This window comes from Apteryx mantelli, chromosome Z, assembly GCF_036417845.1.
Source record: "Apteryx mantelli isolate bAptMan1 chromosome Z, bAptMan1.hap1, whole genome shotgun sequence".
In the NCBI taxonomy this organism is placed as follows: domain Eukaryota; kingdom Metazoa; phylum Chordata; class Aves; order Apterygiformes; family Apterygidae; genus Apteryx; species Apteryx mantelli.
This window is the reverse complement of record NC_090020.1, coordinates 87,088,429-87,103,596: the sequence shown is the minus strand read 5'-3', so window position 1 is coordinate 87,103,596 and position 15,168 is coordinate 87,088,429. Positions and strand designations below refer to the sequence as shown.

At 42.5% G+C, this 15,168-nt stretch overlaps 1 protein-coding gene across 5 annotated transcripts in view; it reads right to left on the bottom strand.

Moving 5' to 3' along the window:
* Nucleotides 1-6,602: 6,602 nt before the first annotated feature.
* WDR7 (WD repeat domain 7) overlaps nucleotides 6,603-15,168 on the bottom strand; it is a 174,695-nt gene continuing 166,129 nt past the window's right edge. The window contains exons 26-29 of one of the 5 annotated variants that reach the window (XM_067316403.1): nucleotides 12,796-12,900; nucleotides 8,081-9,533; nucleotides 7,894-7,981; nucleotides 6,603-6,902 (exon numbers count right to left, since the gene is read on the bottom strand). In XM_067316403.1, coding sequence (XP_067172504.1) covers nucleotides 9,330-9,533; nucleotides 12,796-12,900 — 309 coding nt within the window. In that variant the 3' untranslated portion in view covers nucleotides 6,603-6,902; nucleotides 7,894-7,981; nucleotides 8,081-9,329. Of the gene's footprint in view, nucleotides 6,903-7,893; nucleotides 9,534-12,795; nucleotides 12,901-15,168 lie in introns of all 5 variants that reach the window. The other 4 variants (XM_067316405.1, XM_067316404.1, XM_067316401.1 and 1 more) reach the window with 4 other exon arrangements.

Sequence of the window (15,168 nt, the reverse complement as noted above, 5' to 3'; positions counted from 1 at the left end):
TGCAATTCCTTGCCATATAATCTCTGCTTTGAAATATCATAAAATTAGCCTTTGAGATCCTCCTGGAGTAACACGGTAATTAAAAATGGGTCAACATTATTCTTCAAGAGAGAAAGATGGAAAACAGCTTCTTCCCAAGCTATCCACACTGACAGACGACCTGCTGACTGTAAAGCACTCTATGCAGCAGCAAATACGTTCCCTTCTCCAAAGGTCACCTTCAGAGCAGCCACTCTCTTTCTCACCCTCTTGTAACTGGAAAGCTCAAGGTGACTCCAACTCAAGTCTCTAACTACCAATACTAGGATGTCAATGGGATGACTAGTTAGACATATTTATGAACTGAGATTACCATGAAATTGGACCTAATGGCTCACTATTAATTTCAATCCTCATTGGGATCATGTGGGTTGCCAGAGAACACTTTATCTTTCAATAAAACCTAAATGAAAAAAAATATATCATTCATACAATTATCTGACTGAATTTATAAATGGTGTTACCCCATTCACTTCAACGGAACAGCAGGAAAACTGGGGTTGGGTCCAGAGCCTTAAATGATTTTAAAAATGTCACTATTTAATTAGACATACAATATTTCAGAAGGTATAGTATAAAAGCAGTCAGGTGGAGTGAAAATTACAATATGGTATCCCTGATCCTCATTAACCATAATGTTAATGTCAGGTACTACTAGCACGATTGGTCAGAATACATTATGCCTTGCTTTAGAGACAAGTATAAATTAGATGGTGGTATGACCATTAATTTCACTGATTTGAGATTCAGCTCTTTAGAGCCAAGATGGTAAGGAAGATTGTATAAAAATTGATACAGAGTTATCCTGGTATCTGCTTCACTGGCCATTTGAGAGCAGCTTTTTTTCTGAAAGCAAGGGAATAGATAAGCAGCTTCTGGGGTCCTCCAGTGGCATTGCTATTGATGTATGCTTCCCAGACTGAAGGCCCACATAGGCCTGATATATATTCCCACATATGGATAACATGCAATAATCTCTGCAGCTTCTGAAAGATAGAAGACAAATTAGGAAATTCACCTTTCCTGCATAGCTTTTCTGATTCTTTTTTAAGGAGGAAAATATAGGAAAACACTCAAAACCATTGCTTTTCTTGTTAAATGGTTGCAAAAGCTGACCTAAGCCCCTACCTTCACATGCTAATGTCCCCTACTGACGGGAAGATATGAACTGCTTCTCTTCCTCACAAAGGCTTAAAGGTAACAGCCAAGATTACGGAGGAAAATATTTTGTTAAATATATTCTGTTTTGTGAGAGTTAAAGCCAGAATTTGTGTCTTCTGTATGTTCCAGGTGAGGATGGGGAGACAGAATGGTGAAAACCTTGGAAATATGCTTTACCCATCTTTTCTAGAAAGAAAGCTGGAGCATATTCACAGCCCTGTGGCAAACTACACCTCGACTATTGCGGCAGCTACACCTCGACTATCGCGGCAGCTACAACTGTGAGGAACATTTCATCCGTCTTTTTTGTTCCATGCATGCAGCTTGCTACTCAAGGACTGATGGTTGGGCTCAGAGTACATGGATGGGGTGGAGACTGTGTTTTTGATAAAACCATCACCATATTTCAGGTGTGGCGGGTTTCTTCCTCAAATGTGCTGTTCTCACGGCCTGTCCTGAGCATTTATGGCCCCAATATGCTTAAAAACAGTTGCCATATTTCTCTTATTACTGCCAACTCTCAACTGATAATGGAGGAGAACATGGACAAAGCAAAAAATCACAGGTAATGCCATACATAACTGAGGGTATAGGAACATGCTTCGAGTCCCACATGGGTCCATGAAGCGAAGCCTGGATACTCTTGCATTCGTGGCACAATTAACCTACCACTTACTTTATGGAAAATTGGGAGTAGCTCTACAGAAGTGAATAAATTGCCTCTGTTTAAAATCAGTTACTTCAGTAAATAAATATCCAGTCCCCCCAATTTTGCTATTCCAGTCCGTTGCAAATCAGTTTCCAATTTACTAAAATCAATTAAAATCATATATTCTAAATGTAACAACCAACAATGATCTTCCTGCAGATGACATTCAGCCTTCATTTTAAAAACAAAATCAACATTCAAAAAGCTATGCTGTTGCAGCAGAAAGTTTTACCTTTTAATTTTTCATACAAGATTAATTTTTAATTTTCAGACATCAGAGATAGAGGGAAGTTCCCCATGAGCCCTACTGTTCAAAGAGCACTCTAGGCAACTATTGCCATCAAGTGTCAATTTATCACACTGAAGGCTCAGACTTCTTGATACATATTTTTACTGATATTTGTATTCAGACAAAATACTATTACTATGAAAGTCTTGGGGCTCGTTAAAATCCAGGCACAGCCAGGACAGTCTGTTTGCAATACACAGGAATCCCTGTTTTGCTTTCACAGAACCCAAATTCAGTATGTCCCTGCAACCACAGATACCACCCCACATACATTACTCTTATGACTTAACCTACCACCAATTATGCCAAAAAATGTTGATTTGAAATTGAAGTAATAGTGGAACAGATATTACTTAATTTGTATTCCTTCCACTCTTGTTCAAACACCTTAAACATAGGAAGAACCTCATGAAAAGTTTAATGTACAAAGTGAAACCATCTTGAATTTTCTATAAAGTGGATGTAGAAGTCCCAACTGGGTCTTCTTTTCACAAATTGGGTCCTGACAATTTTGCAAGTCTCTGAACAGAAATTCAGAACCGAATACCTCTAAGAGTCTGTCTCTGGATATTTACAGTTTGCCTTGTCCTGCTCTCAGCATCCACAAACGCCCCTGAAGCTCTGGTGCAGCATCCTCTACCCCAAAGACAGCAAATGTGATTGTCACATTTGCTCCTTCTGCATGGAAGGAAAGAGGGAGGAGGAGAAACCTCTACGCTCCTTGTGGCTTCCTGGCATTCCTACACCATGTGGAATGACATTCGAAACAGGATGAGAGTGATCTAAGAGCTGGACTTGGCCAGGGATTCTCTTTTCTAAAGGGAAAAGTAATTTGTACAGATTCTGATACTTGCAAGAACACTGTTTTTCAGCAAGCATATCTGTAAATGTCTGAATTAGGTTATGCTGCACTTTAAAGAGTAATATGCCATGCTCAACACCTAAGATCCCACCTGATACCATACACGAAGGTAGGTATTCAACCTATGAGAGATGAAGTTTATATGAGAGAACTACAGCACACACTGTCAAGGAAATTCTATACAATAGGAATAAGGAAAATGCCTGAACATAGATTTGAAGCCAGTATTGCGGAGTTAGCAATTGTATCTGGGACAGAAGGATCAGGTCTGAATCAAACTGTACTGCATCGGGGAATGCAGCCTTGCTGGAGCTGATGTTCAGAGAAGCTGCTCAGATTCATCTTAGGGTTCTTCTTCATGTGCCTGTTGCTAATGAAAGTTCCTGCAGCATCTGAAGAGGACACAATACCTTTGGGTCCTATCCAATTCCTGCTATTAATAAACTGACTTTTAAATATGTAGGCTACTGCTATGCATGTTTAAGGTCTTCCATTTACATTGCTTTACTTGCATATGACTCATCAGTTTGAAAAAGTATTCTGGATACACAAATCATTATTTGAAACCAAATTCAGGCCAACTCCAAATGTTTCTTACCTGAGCTCTGGACTTACCCTGGCTGCATTCACAGGGGTGCCTCCTGCATGTGACAAGCATGTAGCAGGAATGTCCTGAGTGCTGGCATATTTTATGGCTCAGTCCATTTCTGCACAGATGCAGGAATGCTCCATTTTTCATACAAAGGAATCGGCGTGCTCTAAACAGATGTCTATCTGGTGGTCAGAGGACTGGGACCTTCAGGTGAACAGTGTCTCTAAAGGTAAGCCTAGAAATAGCCTCTGCTAATCCTTCCCCACAGTTAATCTGCTTCACAAATAGTATCACGTCCTTCACATCTATTTTAAATTGTGTTAAAATGGGGCTCTCCACCCCAAAGTGCTGCAAAATACCAACTATATTGACATTTGCTTGAGTTCTGAATGTGCCCTAATGGGTATGGCGTTATCTCAGTGTTTGGGGCATTATGCCAGACTGCAGAAGAGAACATATCCCTTCACATTCGACAAGAGAGATCAAGATGCATTTGAATGAATTTCTGAGTCAGCTGTAAGGAATGTTGATCGTCTGCAAGACGCACACGCAATCTAAAACTGTAGCATTATGCTGTTTGGAAAAAATCTGTGATCAATACATTTCACGTAGTTTACACTGACCTCAGTGGTCTGCATTTTCAAATAGCTTTGTTTTTAAGCATGACTGACATATTTTGAAGAGGACATAAAACAAACAAACACGCACGCTCTGAATGAAACGCTGTTGAAATCAGCACGAGTTCGGGCACGGGGGGCCGAGGCTGGAATTTCTCCTTAGGAAATCTTCAGTCCGAGAGGCAAGAGTTACCAACACAACTCCAGAAGAGAGGCTCTTTTTAGCCAAGTAAAGATGCCACAAACCTGGTGGCAGAGGAACAGTGACACTGAAAAGCAGGGGAGTCTTCCTTCATATTTTATGCAACTAAAAGCAACAAATTTGAAGCTCCTGCTACAGTTTTTTCTAAAAATCTCCAGTGACCTCTCATTTCCAGTATCTTACTCCAAATAACACTAACTAGCGGATAGACCATCTCCACTGTACCAGTGCAAGCAGAATATTGTGTGACAGTTTGGAGACCATCGTGCATACGTAATTAATAATGTACAAGTACATTGCTCCTTGTCTCTATCACCTTCCCTCATGCTGGCTCTTTTCCAAGGAGCCTTAATGCATGCTCTTTCAAGCTGGGAGACGAGAACACCTTCTCATTTGATCTCCTCCGACCCCTCATCCGCCTCCGCTCTCCTGGGTCGCAAGCGGTCAGCAGCCCGGCGTGGCGCTGCCCAGCCGCGAGGGATGCTCCTCGCGCTCCCACCGGGCACCAGCGCTGCACCTCTCCAGTTCTGACCTGCAATGCGGCTGCTTCTGCCCCTGCTCTCCCTAACCTCGTTCTTGTCCCTCTCTACCTTTGGCTGCGACCTCTTCACTGCTGCCATAAAAATGGTGCATCGGTGAGCTGGAAAGGGGCCACGCTGCGGAAGAGCAGGGGGTGCCGGCAGCAGCTCGGCCACGGACGCCGGCACCGGCAGCGGACAGTGCCCAGCCGCGACAAAGCTTTGGGTAAGCGGTGAAAGGACGACGGCAACATTTTTGACCGTTTCCTCTAGCGCTCAAGTCCAGAGCCAGATATTAAATTATCAAGAAATGATGCTGCATAAATGAAAAAAAATATTGATCATTTTGCATCAAAATGCAATTATGCCAAATCAAAAACAATTAATGTCCTTGAATGCAGATATACAGCAGGAAGTAAGCACATACTTTTATAGCTAAATTGCTTAAGGTACAATATAGGCTTTGGTCTCCTTTAATTTCTATTAAATGAAGGGGATGTAGTAAATACTGAGATCACTACATTTAAACACATCTATACACAAATCAAACGGTCTTTATATTTTGCGAAGTAAACAGCAAAAAGCGCATCTAATTTTTGAAATTCTTCTGGCTTTTCTTTTTGACCTTTGGTATTTGTATGTATCGATGCTCTCTCTAAACCGTCGTACAAAAACACCTTGAAGTGTCAAGCTTTAAAAATGAGTCTTCTTTTCTCTTTCTCCTGTGCAGCTTGGATTATCTTGGCCTTGTCAAAATACATTCTCTAGTTAGAGGTTGGAAATATTTCCCTCCTGGCTCCTAAGTATTGATTTTTCAGCACTCAGCTCTGCCTGTCAGCCGAGAGGGGAAAGGTGAGAGTTCAGCCGGCGCTGCCTGGCTTTACCTTCCGATTAATGTCATGCCCTTTCCACGTTTGATCAGTGCACGGGACCATCAATAGAGCTGCTATCGAACAGATTTTACCTATAAGAAAATACCGAAGCCGCTGATATTTCAGCACGTGCACACACCTTGGAAACTGAGAATTCACACGGGTTGCAACCAATTCCTTTGTGTTTTTTTGTGTTGAGGTCTTATTAGGTAATGTCTGGCTCAATTCAAACTTTTCCTCGGACACCGACAGCCTGCCGTGCAAGCCTGCATCATGCACCTCTGCGAGCCGTGAGCTACTTGGGCTTTTTCTGCAGAAAAAGCAATTGTGATTTTTATTTTTATTTATGATGCGGACTGCAAATTCAAATCCAAACACAATGTTCCAATAAATACACTTAGTAATCCCAGTGCAGCTTTCAAAGGACAGCAGTAATGTCAGAACATGTCACTGCTTAATTTGCTTCAACCACTTCCTTCCTTTGGAGGAACCTGAACCCGGATGACGAGGAGAGAGCATCACCTTGCAAACACCACCGGTGTTGATGAATTTTTGGAAGATTAATACTCCTTTGTTTGGTTTAGCTGCATTGTTCTGGGAGCTGAGAGAATTTTATTCTCAGCACCTTCCTGGCTTCGTCTTTTGTTATGAAGGGCGTCAGAGCCTTTAACGTGATTCCCTATGTGCACTCATGGCACGTCATTTATTCTGATTTTCAAATGAAAAGAAAATTGGCTACGGTGAAAAAAATTAAGATTACTGTCCAATAAATCAGCAACGAGAAATTATTTACATGTCATGAGGTTGATGCCAGAAACCACAGAATTCTTCAGTACAGTCCAGTTTTATTTCACACGCATATGTACACCAGGGTGTTTAATACACAGAGCGGACGGGGAGTGGATCACCAGGAGCTGCTTGAGAGGCAGACGTTTTAATCACTTGCCATACATGGAGACTTCATTCATTACAACATTTTCATACAGGTGTCTCATCATGTCATCTTTTGCTTGCAAACTGCCAATGAAGCCATATACGTCTCTACATTCACAAGGACAAGTCCAAATACAGTACTAACAAATCAATAAAACACTAAAAGCTTACACCGGAATGACAATACAAATTTTACTGCAGTGCTGAGATCGAGGCTGCGAAGAAGTTGAGGACCAGGCTTAACAAAGTCACTCAAGTAGGGGTTTAACTAATGCGCAAACGCCACTTAAACAGCAAGATATTTCCATCAAGGATTTTGCCATTTCCTTGCCATACAGCACTATCCCCGCATTGGCCTGCAGAGGCCCGACTCCTTTTTGAAGGGGATTGGACTGAACTCTTGATTGTTTTTAGATATGAACACTATGAGAAGTTTTGAGGGATCATCGTCCTCTACAAATACAGCTAAGATAGCTTTCATTATTAATGCTTTATAGCTTTGCTATATTTAGCTAATTCTCAGGACAGGAAGAAAATTACTACCTCTCTTTTGCAATTAAAAAAAAAAGCACTATACTGCTTGCTTAAAACGAACATTTTTACGTATATATAATTCAAAATGTTCTTTCACTATACGACCAAGAAAATCATTTGAGGGGTATGGTCAAACATTCCCACTGGGGCTGCGTTTTGTTTCCGAACATAAACACACACCCATGTGTGTATATATATAAATATATATATATATATACTTGGAAATATACTGTAACAGAAGGGATAGGATCCTGGAATACCTAGGGGAGCACGTCTGAAGCGTACCTTCAGCTTTCCTCGTATGCGTATAACTTAAACATAGGAGTATAGTATTTCATTCCACAGATGAAGTCTGTTGGCTTCCCCGCCCCCCCCCCCAATCTTGGCGGTTACATATATATTTTTATAAACACAGTGTACATGCATATTGCACTGGTTCACCTAGAAAAACCCTGATATTCTACTACAGTTTTTTCCATTATACACTACATTCTGGCCAGAGTTAAAAAAGAGTAAAATTTACAGCAGTTTGTGTTAAACATTCCTAATGGTCTTAATTTCTTACCTTTTGTTATTTTTTTTAAACAGTAAACAGATATGTAGCTTCTGGACTGTAATTCTCACTTTCATGTACTGCCTACTACACAGACCACCTTAAAAAAAATAAAAAAAAAATCAATGCTTTTTATATTTAGAAGCCATTTTAAAAATTCATTTATTCTTTTCTGGGGGAGGGAGGATTCTGCAAGTACCTTTTTTACTTTATCATGTAAAGACAGCCACCTTCCGTGAGCATTTCAGACAAAAATGGCAAAGAAAAAGCTATACAAACATATACATCAATATGTTTAAATAAAATAGTATTTTATGGATTTTTTTTTTTTTTTTTTTACTGTGAGCATAAACATTTTCACACTATTAAATATTTCACAAAATTAGATATGTAAGAAGAGGGAAACACAGTTACAACAAATACTACATAGGAATATCTTTCAATATATCCATTCAAATGACTTACCTTTTACATATTTTTTCATAATTTTTCTTGTCTGAATTGCTAAATACCAACGACATTTGTCCCGTCTCACTTGAGGGCTTGCATCTCACCCTTTCATCCTTCAGCGAAGCCAAAACGTGAGTATCTGTGACTGCAGCAACTTACACAGTAACATGCCGGGGCAGACAGGCGGATTCTAATTTCCCTGCAAGTTCCAGCATAAATGGGAGCGACTTATGGAAGAAAAAGGTCTTTTTTTTTTTTTAAATAAATACCTGCATTTGTAGCAAAAAACAGCTTTATGTATAAATATTCCTTTTTTCAAGTTTGCTATTCCATCTTCAAGAGATTTTTTTTTTATTTACATTATTCTTTCTTCCAGATTACAGCAAACAGTGACTGAGTACATCAGCACTTCCCATTCACTTAAGAACTTAAGCTTTTGATGAGCAAATACGCCTCTTGGGCTAGGAACAGTGACCACGCGCGCCCGAAAATGCAATTCCTCCCGGCTGCCAAGGCAGCCCGGCCCCCGGCAGCAAACCGCCCCGGACAACTCTGAACACGCCAGCGGTCACGAGAAGAAAGTACATGTAAACATAGAGCCTTTTTGGTAAACACCGAGATTCCTTGAGAATCCCCAAACAAAAAAAACCCAGTATTTGTAATTCGGGCTGCTGCTGTTAATTCACCGTGCAACGAGACGGGGCTGGAGGCAGCCCAGCTTCGCAGCCGGGGTCGGGATTCCCGCAAACGCGGAGGCGACCCCCGCGCCACCCGCTCCTCCCTTTTCCGTGCACCGGGCCCGTTCCCCAAAGCTGTCCCCCTTCCCCGTCCCCGTGCTGCCGGCCGGCGCCGGGAGCGTGCGGAAATGGGCAGCCTGGCTGGTCCCTGCCTGGGTGCGGCGGGGTCGAGCCAGCGTTCGAGGGACACAGAGAAAGAAAAGGGGAGAACTGTGAGGAACCGTAAAACAGAGACGCGTTGCCACGGCGGGCGGATCGGCTCTAGACCATGAAGCGATGCTCCTTGCCGTCGTGAGCCATGAGGATAACGTTGCGGTTGGACGTCCAGATGAGGCGGGCCAGCTTGAGGGCGTTGTGGGAGCCCGGGGAAGCGGGCTGCACCGGCGGCACCTGGTAGGTCTTGATGCAGCGGAGCTGGGGCGCCGAGTTCAGCATGCCGATGCTGCCCAGCAGCGAGGTGTTCATCTGCACAGAGAGCCGGCGTGAGCACCGGCGGTGAGCCGCCCCGCGCCCGGCCCAGCCTCAGTCACCCTTGCTACGTAAGCCTATACCACTGCACGTCTCTTTTATCCCTCCAACACAAGGTAAAGGTGACTATTTTATACGACTAAATGGAAAAATAAAGTACAGCCAAGAATCTGCTAAACTTCTCACCTGTGCGTAGAACTCAGTAAAGTTTAGCAACTGAGTGACAATTTGGATCTCTCAGTTTGTCCCATATCTTTTCTTATTAATGTTTTCCTTGATTGTATCTATTTCAAATTCAATTGTGAAATCTAAATCAATAAATCAGCTAGGAATATTATACAGTTTATTCAGTACTTTGAAAATACTGCCTATGCTTTATGTCTTTAATAACAAAGAATTTATTCAGAATTTAAGGAAAAACCCATAAAATATTGATAAGATTACATTTACGCTAGAATATTTTTATCAGTCAAAACCATAGCGACAACAGAGCAGAATGAAGGAAGAATGGTCCTCGAGATGGGTACAAACAGCACAAATAGCAAGAGCTTTGTTCATGTTCTGCTCTGTAAGTAAATCATTCAGCTGTTCAACGTCTGAAGAGATCTGTTGAGTTACATTCTCCAGAAAGCAGGCCAATTACTACTGATGTATGTTGTCTGGTCCCATGTTTTTAAAAATGATATTCACTGGGTTCCTCTAACCCACCAAAATATACAAAATTCTGCCCTTCCTGAAAACCTTTCCATGCACACGCCTTAGAGCCCTCGGACCTTCGTAAAACAGGCAGGTGACGGTCTGGCTGTGCACCTAGGACGCGACACCCGAAACCTTGGCAAATCTCCGAACATTTAAGGCGTGTTATTGCTGATGTCCTGTTCTGAATTCTGATCAGTGCAAAGTGTAAGCCATTACTTTTTTTCTGGCTCTTCTCAGCAGCAGAACGGTGTCAGAGAGTGTAAATCATGGCATCTCTAGCAGGGAGCATGCAAGCACCACTGACATTTTCACAATTTAAATCATCTTGAGTAATAACCCTTTTAAGATGACTAATGTTACTGATTTTCCTGCATTAATAATAGTGCCAAATAGAACACAGAAGGGAAAAAATCACTAGTGCACGAGGTCACATTTTAAAACTAAATGTGTAGGTATATTTAACTCTTTATGTAAAGGCTAGTTTAACATGAACATTTATACACCTGGAAGGAATGTGGCAAATTCACCATTTAAAATTCACGCCTGGATATAGACTTTTTCTTTTCCAATTTTAAAAGATCTGGTAAAAAAATCAAAATCAATAAGTCTGATTGCTTTCCAGATTTTCCCTATTTAAACTGAATAAATGTAACTGATGGATGAATATTTTTGCAGTTCTCATTTACTGTTTCAGAAAGCTCACTGTATGGTGATGGATAATAATTTAATACTTTTTATGGCACCTGTAGAACTACCGAATGACTCCAGAAAACTGGGGAAGTAGCTTAAAATATATACCTGATAACTAGGGGTATACTGAGTCCAATTTTATAGTCTGATTGCTCTAAGACTCATAATGATTTTGACAGTCTGTGCACATTGCTCAATCAGATCAGTTGTTTCCAAACGCATTTATAAGTCTAAAGCCATTTGAAAGGAAAAAACAAAAACCAACACCCCCCACCCCCCACATCCGACCCTGCTTAGGGAATGTAGGCAGCATTGCCTTGGTTATCTGTTGAATCAAGCTGCATGTATATTCATAATTGACAAAAAACCCTCTTACTGACATCAGATTACAATGAAAAAGACTGCTCATATGTTAAAAACAAGAAACCTGCAAATATTTTATAAAATGGTGGCCTGATTTTCCTTCTATTTCAGACCCTCCTTATATTGTTTATATCTCAGCTCTCCTGTTTTCAGCGTTATTACAGACATGAACATCATCTCTGCACCATGCACTACAGCAAAGCGCAGAGGAAGCAGAGCAGTTGTGCCAGCCGGGAAGAAGGGCTTGGGCACGGCAAGAACAGGAATCAGTGATCATCTTAATAGCTTTGCATCATGCTTAAAAAATACTAAAAAAAAATTCTAAGAATCTCTTTCTCTCTTTGAATTTATCAGGTTCCAGAAATTAGAGGAGAAAGCTGCCTACTGGGACAGGGACTCAGAGCAGAAGTAGCTGTCTTGGCCTGTGCAGAACTAGTTGGGTGTCTCCTACATGGCTCTTAATTTTATCATTTGGACATTTTAGATATATGAAATTGAAATATGACAATAGTACCGTATTTAAATTGAAATATCAAATATGAAAAAGTGAAATATTTAAGAATATTCCTTGGCTGCCTGGAAGCGGCATACTAATCTGTATGCAAACAGTCCCCATCCCCCAGGACAGCTATACCTGCAAGGAATGTTTGTATAGCAGCGGCAATAGAGAAAACCCTTACAGAGAGGCACTGATATTCAAAGCGATCTCCCCAAACGTCAAAGAACAAAGAGGGAACAGCCGCAGCTCACAAGCTCCCCGGGACTCGGGGATCAGGCCCGACTCCAACAGTCGGTCTCAAACACCTCCGTGAAGCTGGGGGAGCTGCTGGGGACCACGGGGGAGTTTCATGGGACCTAACTTTGGGCACCTGACGTGCCCAAATTGGGTGGAGGGAGAGGGAAGGAGAAGCAGAACCCCACAGGAGCAAGCTGGAAGGTCCAAGGGCTGCGGCTTAGTTCTGGACAACAGTGCTTGGACACTGTGGGAGCCATAAAATAAATTCAAAGATGGTTGTATGGTGTTATAATAAATTGGAAAAGACAGAGCTCCTGAAGAGCTCACGCTGCAAGAATTGTACTGGATGTAGTCCACGTCTACACACCTTTGTGCAACCCATAGCTCATTACACAAAAACTTATGAAGTCTGACTGACACTCAAACCGAAAAGCAGCAAAAATGGATTAAAAAAAACAAAGAAACTATATGTTTTTGCCAATTTACCCCTCATCTGAAGGGGGTGTGAGCAGCCAGAGGAGCACACTAGCTCCGGGTAAGACCAGAGGCAAGCGCAGTCAGGGCGGCACAGCTCCGTGGAGCTGTCTGCAAACCGAACTGCTGAGCTGAGGCTTGACTTTGGGGATTTTCCTGTTTGCAGTTATTTTCATGTACCATGACCAGTGTTTCCTTATGTACTATACTATTAGTGAACAATGTAAAAAAATGTCCCCAGCATTGCTTCATCAGCAATATGTGTGCACACAGACTCAGGTAATATTGAATCCTTACCTGCCAGAAGGAGAGGTGACTGTCTGAATTGGAGTATGTGGCAAGGTACCGGCCATCAGGGGCGAAAGCTACAGCAGTTATGGGTCCTTTATGGCCATGGATAGTCTAACAAGAGGGGGAGAGGACAGTAACTTAGAAGCTTCATTACTCAGCACCACAATGATATTGCACAGACCTTTAAGCAAACACAAATGTAATCGTATACGAACTTCTAGAAACATTTTGAAAAGACAGAAATAGATCATTATAGTCAGGAAAAATTAACTACTATGTTCAAAAGCCCTGGAAGAAGAGGTCTCAAAAAACTACTGCAACATCTTCCTGCTATTTCACCATCATATCTTAGGGCTCTTTGCAACTAAGAAAACATCTACAACCTGTACGTGGCTTATCTCTAATATTAAACTTCAAGGAAGGGTCTAGTCAAGATTTATATTTAAGTCCTGAATCCTTTTCTCCCAGTCTTTTCCTTCATTGTTTCCTACTATGAAATATCCTTTTATCAAGGACATGAGGAGAAAGCACCTCCAGAAAGGGTGCAGCTCCCTCCTCGCCTGCACTGAGGTCACAGGTTGTTTGGTTTTTGCCAGGAATTCCAGTGATAATTTTTCTGCAATGTCAGTTGAAGCATTACATGAAAGATACCCAGGAATATACTATACCAGTACCACAGTCACAGCCTCCTACCTATATACTTACTGCAGCCTTAGCAAGCGATCCCTGCAGAAATACAGAGAACAAGTTGTGCATTTTCTGCTATTCTAGTACTAATTATTCTCTGATTGACATTCTGTCAATCGGCAAATACCTCTGAAAAGCAAAGGAAGCCTCTTTTTCTCCGCGTGTTGCTTCTCCTGGCCGTGGGAGGCCAGGACGACTACAGACACTGCTTCTGCTCGCTTGAAGCCATCGCAGCGCTTTCTGCCCAAGTCTCCAAAGCCTATACGCTTATTGTACACCAGCAAATATCAAATAAAGGGGGTTCAGGCCAAAGAGAATAATGCGGAACAAAATGAAAAACAAGTTTAGCTGCTTAAGGCAGTCTCTACGCATTTTCAAGGTGGGTGAACCCATCGCGGCATGGAGCAGTACCCAAGAGGCGGCATGGCCATGTCCCGGCACGTGTTGCTGCCCCACGTGCTGGCGACCCCGGAGTGGCACAGCTACTTCCAGAAGTGGTTGAGAACATTAAAATTAGAAATGAGGAAAATGAGTCAGTCTCAGCCAGTGAGGATACTGACAGCAAAACTGAACTCTTGCCATTTTGCACGTGGGACTTGTGCTCGGATTTCCTCAGGGCACTCAGATGCCTCTGGCCAACCCAAAACATGAAAGTACCCTTTAAAATCACTCATCTAGTGGAACTTAAGCACCTGCAGCTCCGTTTTAAATATCTTGACAATTTCTTTTAAAAGTCTTAATAGCTGCTTAGCCGATAAAACTTAATGAAACCATTGTATGAACAAATTCTCTGCCAAATTTCAGTTTTTAAATCAAAGTCATTTGTCAGGTATATGAACATAAACATGCCTTTAGCTGGAATTTTTTAAAAACATAATACTTATACACCAAAAAGTAGGCTGTAAATTGCATGTCTATAAAAGCATTCACTCGGCGAAGTGGCAGGCAGGGAATGATCAGAAGTTCGAACTGGAGAGAGGGAAAAAAAAAAGAAAAAAGAAAACCCAGCCATCCCTCAACTCCTGCCTTACAAAAGAGTCTTTACAAAAATACACTCCAATTTAGAAATTTAGATTTGTCAGCTTGTTTTGCTGGCTTCCCGGTAACAGCACCAGAGGCGTTTCAAAGCCCAGGAACGCAGCTTGGAGAGCGCACGGGATGCTCACCGTTCTTCCACGCCAGTCACTTCACCCGCAGCTTCTCCGCAGCCTGGGGTAACGTGGTGTTTTGCATTCATGCCACCGTCGCTGCTTTAAGCTGAGCATCAAGCGCCACGCACAGAGAAACCGCAGCGAGAAACCACAGGCTTCATTCAAATAGCACAGGGAATGCAATAATATTTTTGCAGAAACACGGAGTTTCTGACTTTGGGGAGCGGTCCCAAGCCAGCGTGGGGCAGACGCTGGCCACCTGCGAGGCGCCGACGGCGCAGAGCCAGCTCCACGCACCGGCATTGGGCACAGCGACGGCGGCGCTCCTCCGCTCCCAACTCACGGCGCTCTCCTCCAGCAAATGATGCTGTATTTCCATTGCGATATTTAAGGATCCATGCATGTTTACAAGGGAAATGCACCCGCCAGTACCGAAGCACCGGGGTGCAAGCCTTGGGATGAAGCACCCGCATTGCCCTGCTGGAGCGCGGGGAACTCCGGGAACGCGGGGGCTGGCAGCCCCGCTCCTCCCACCCCGGTC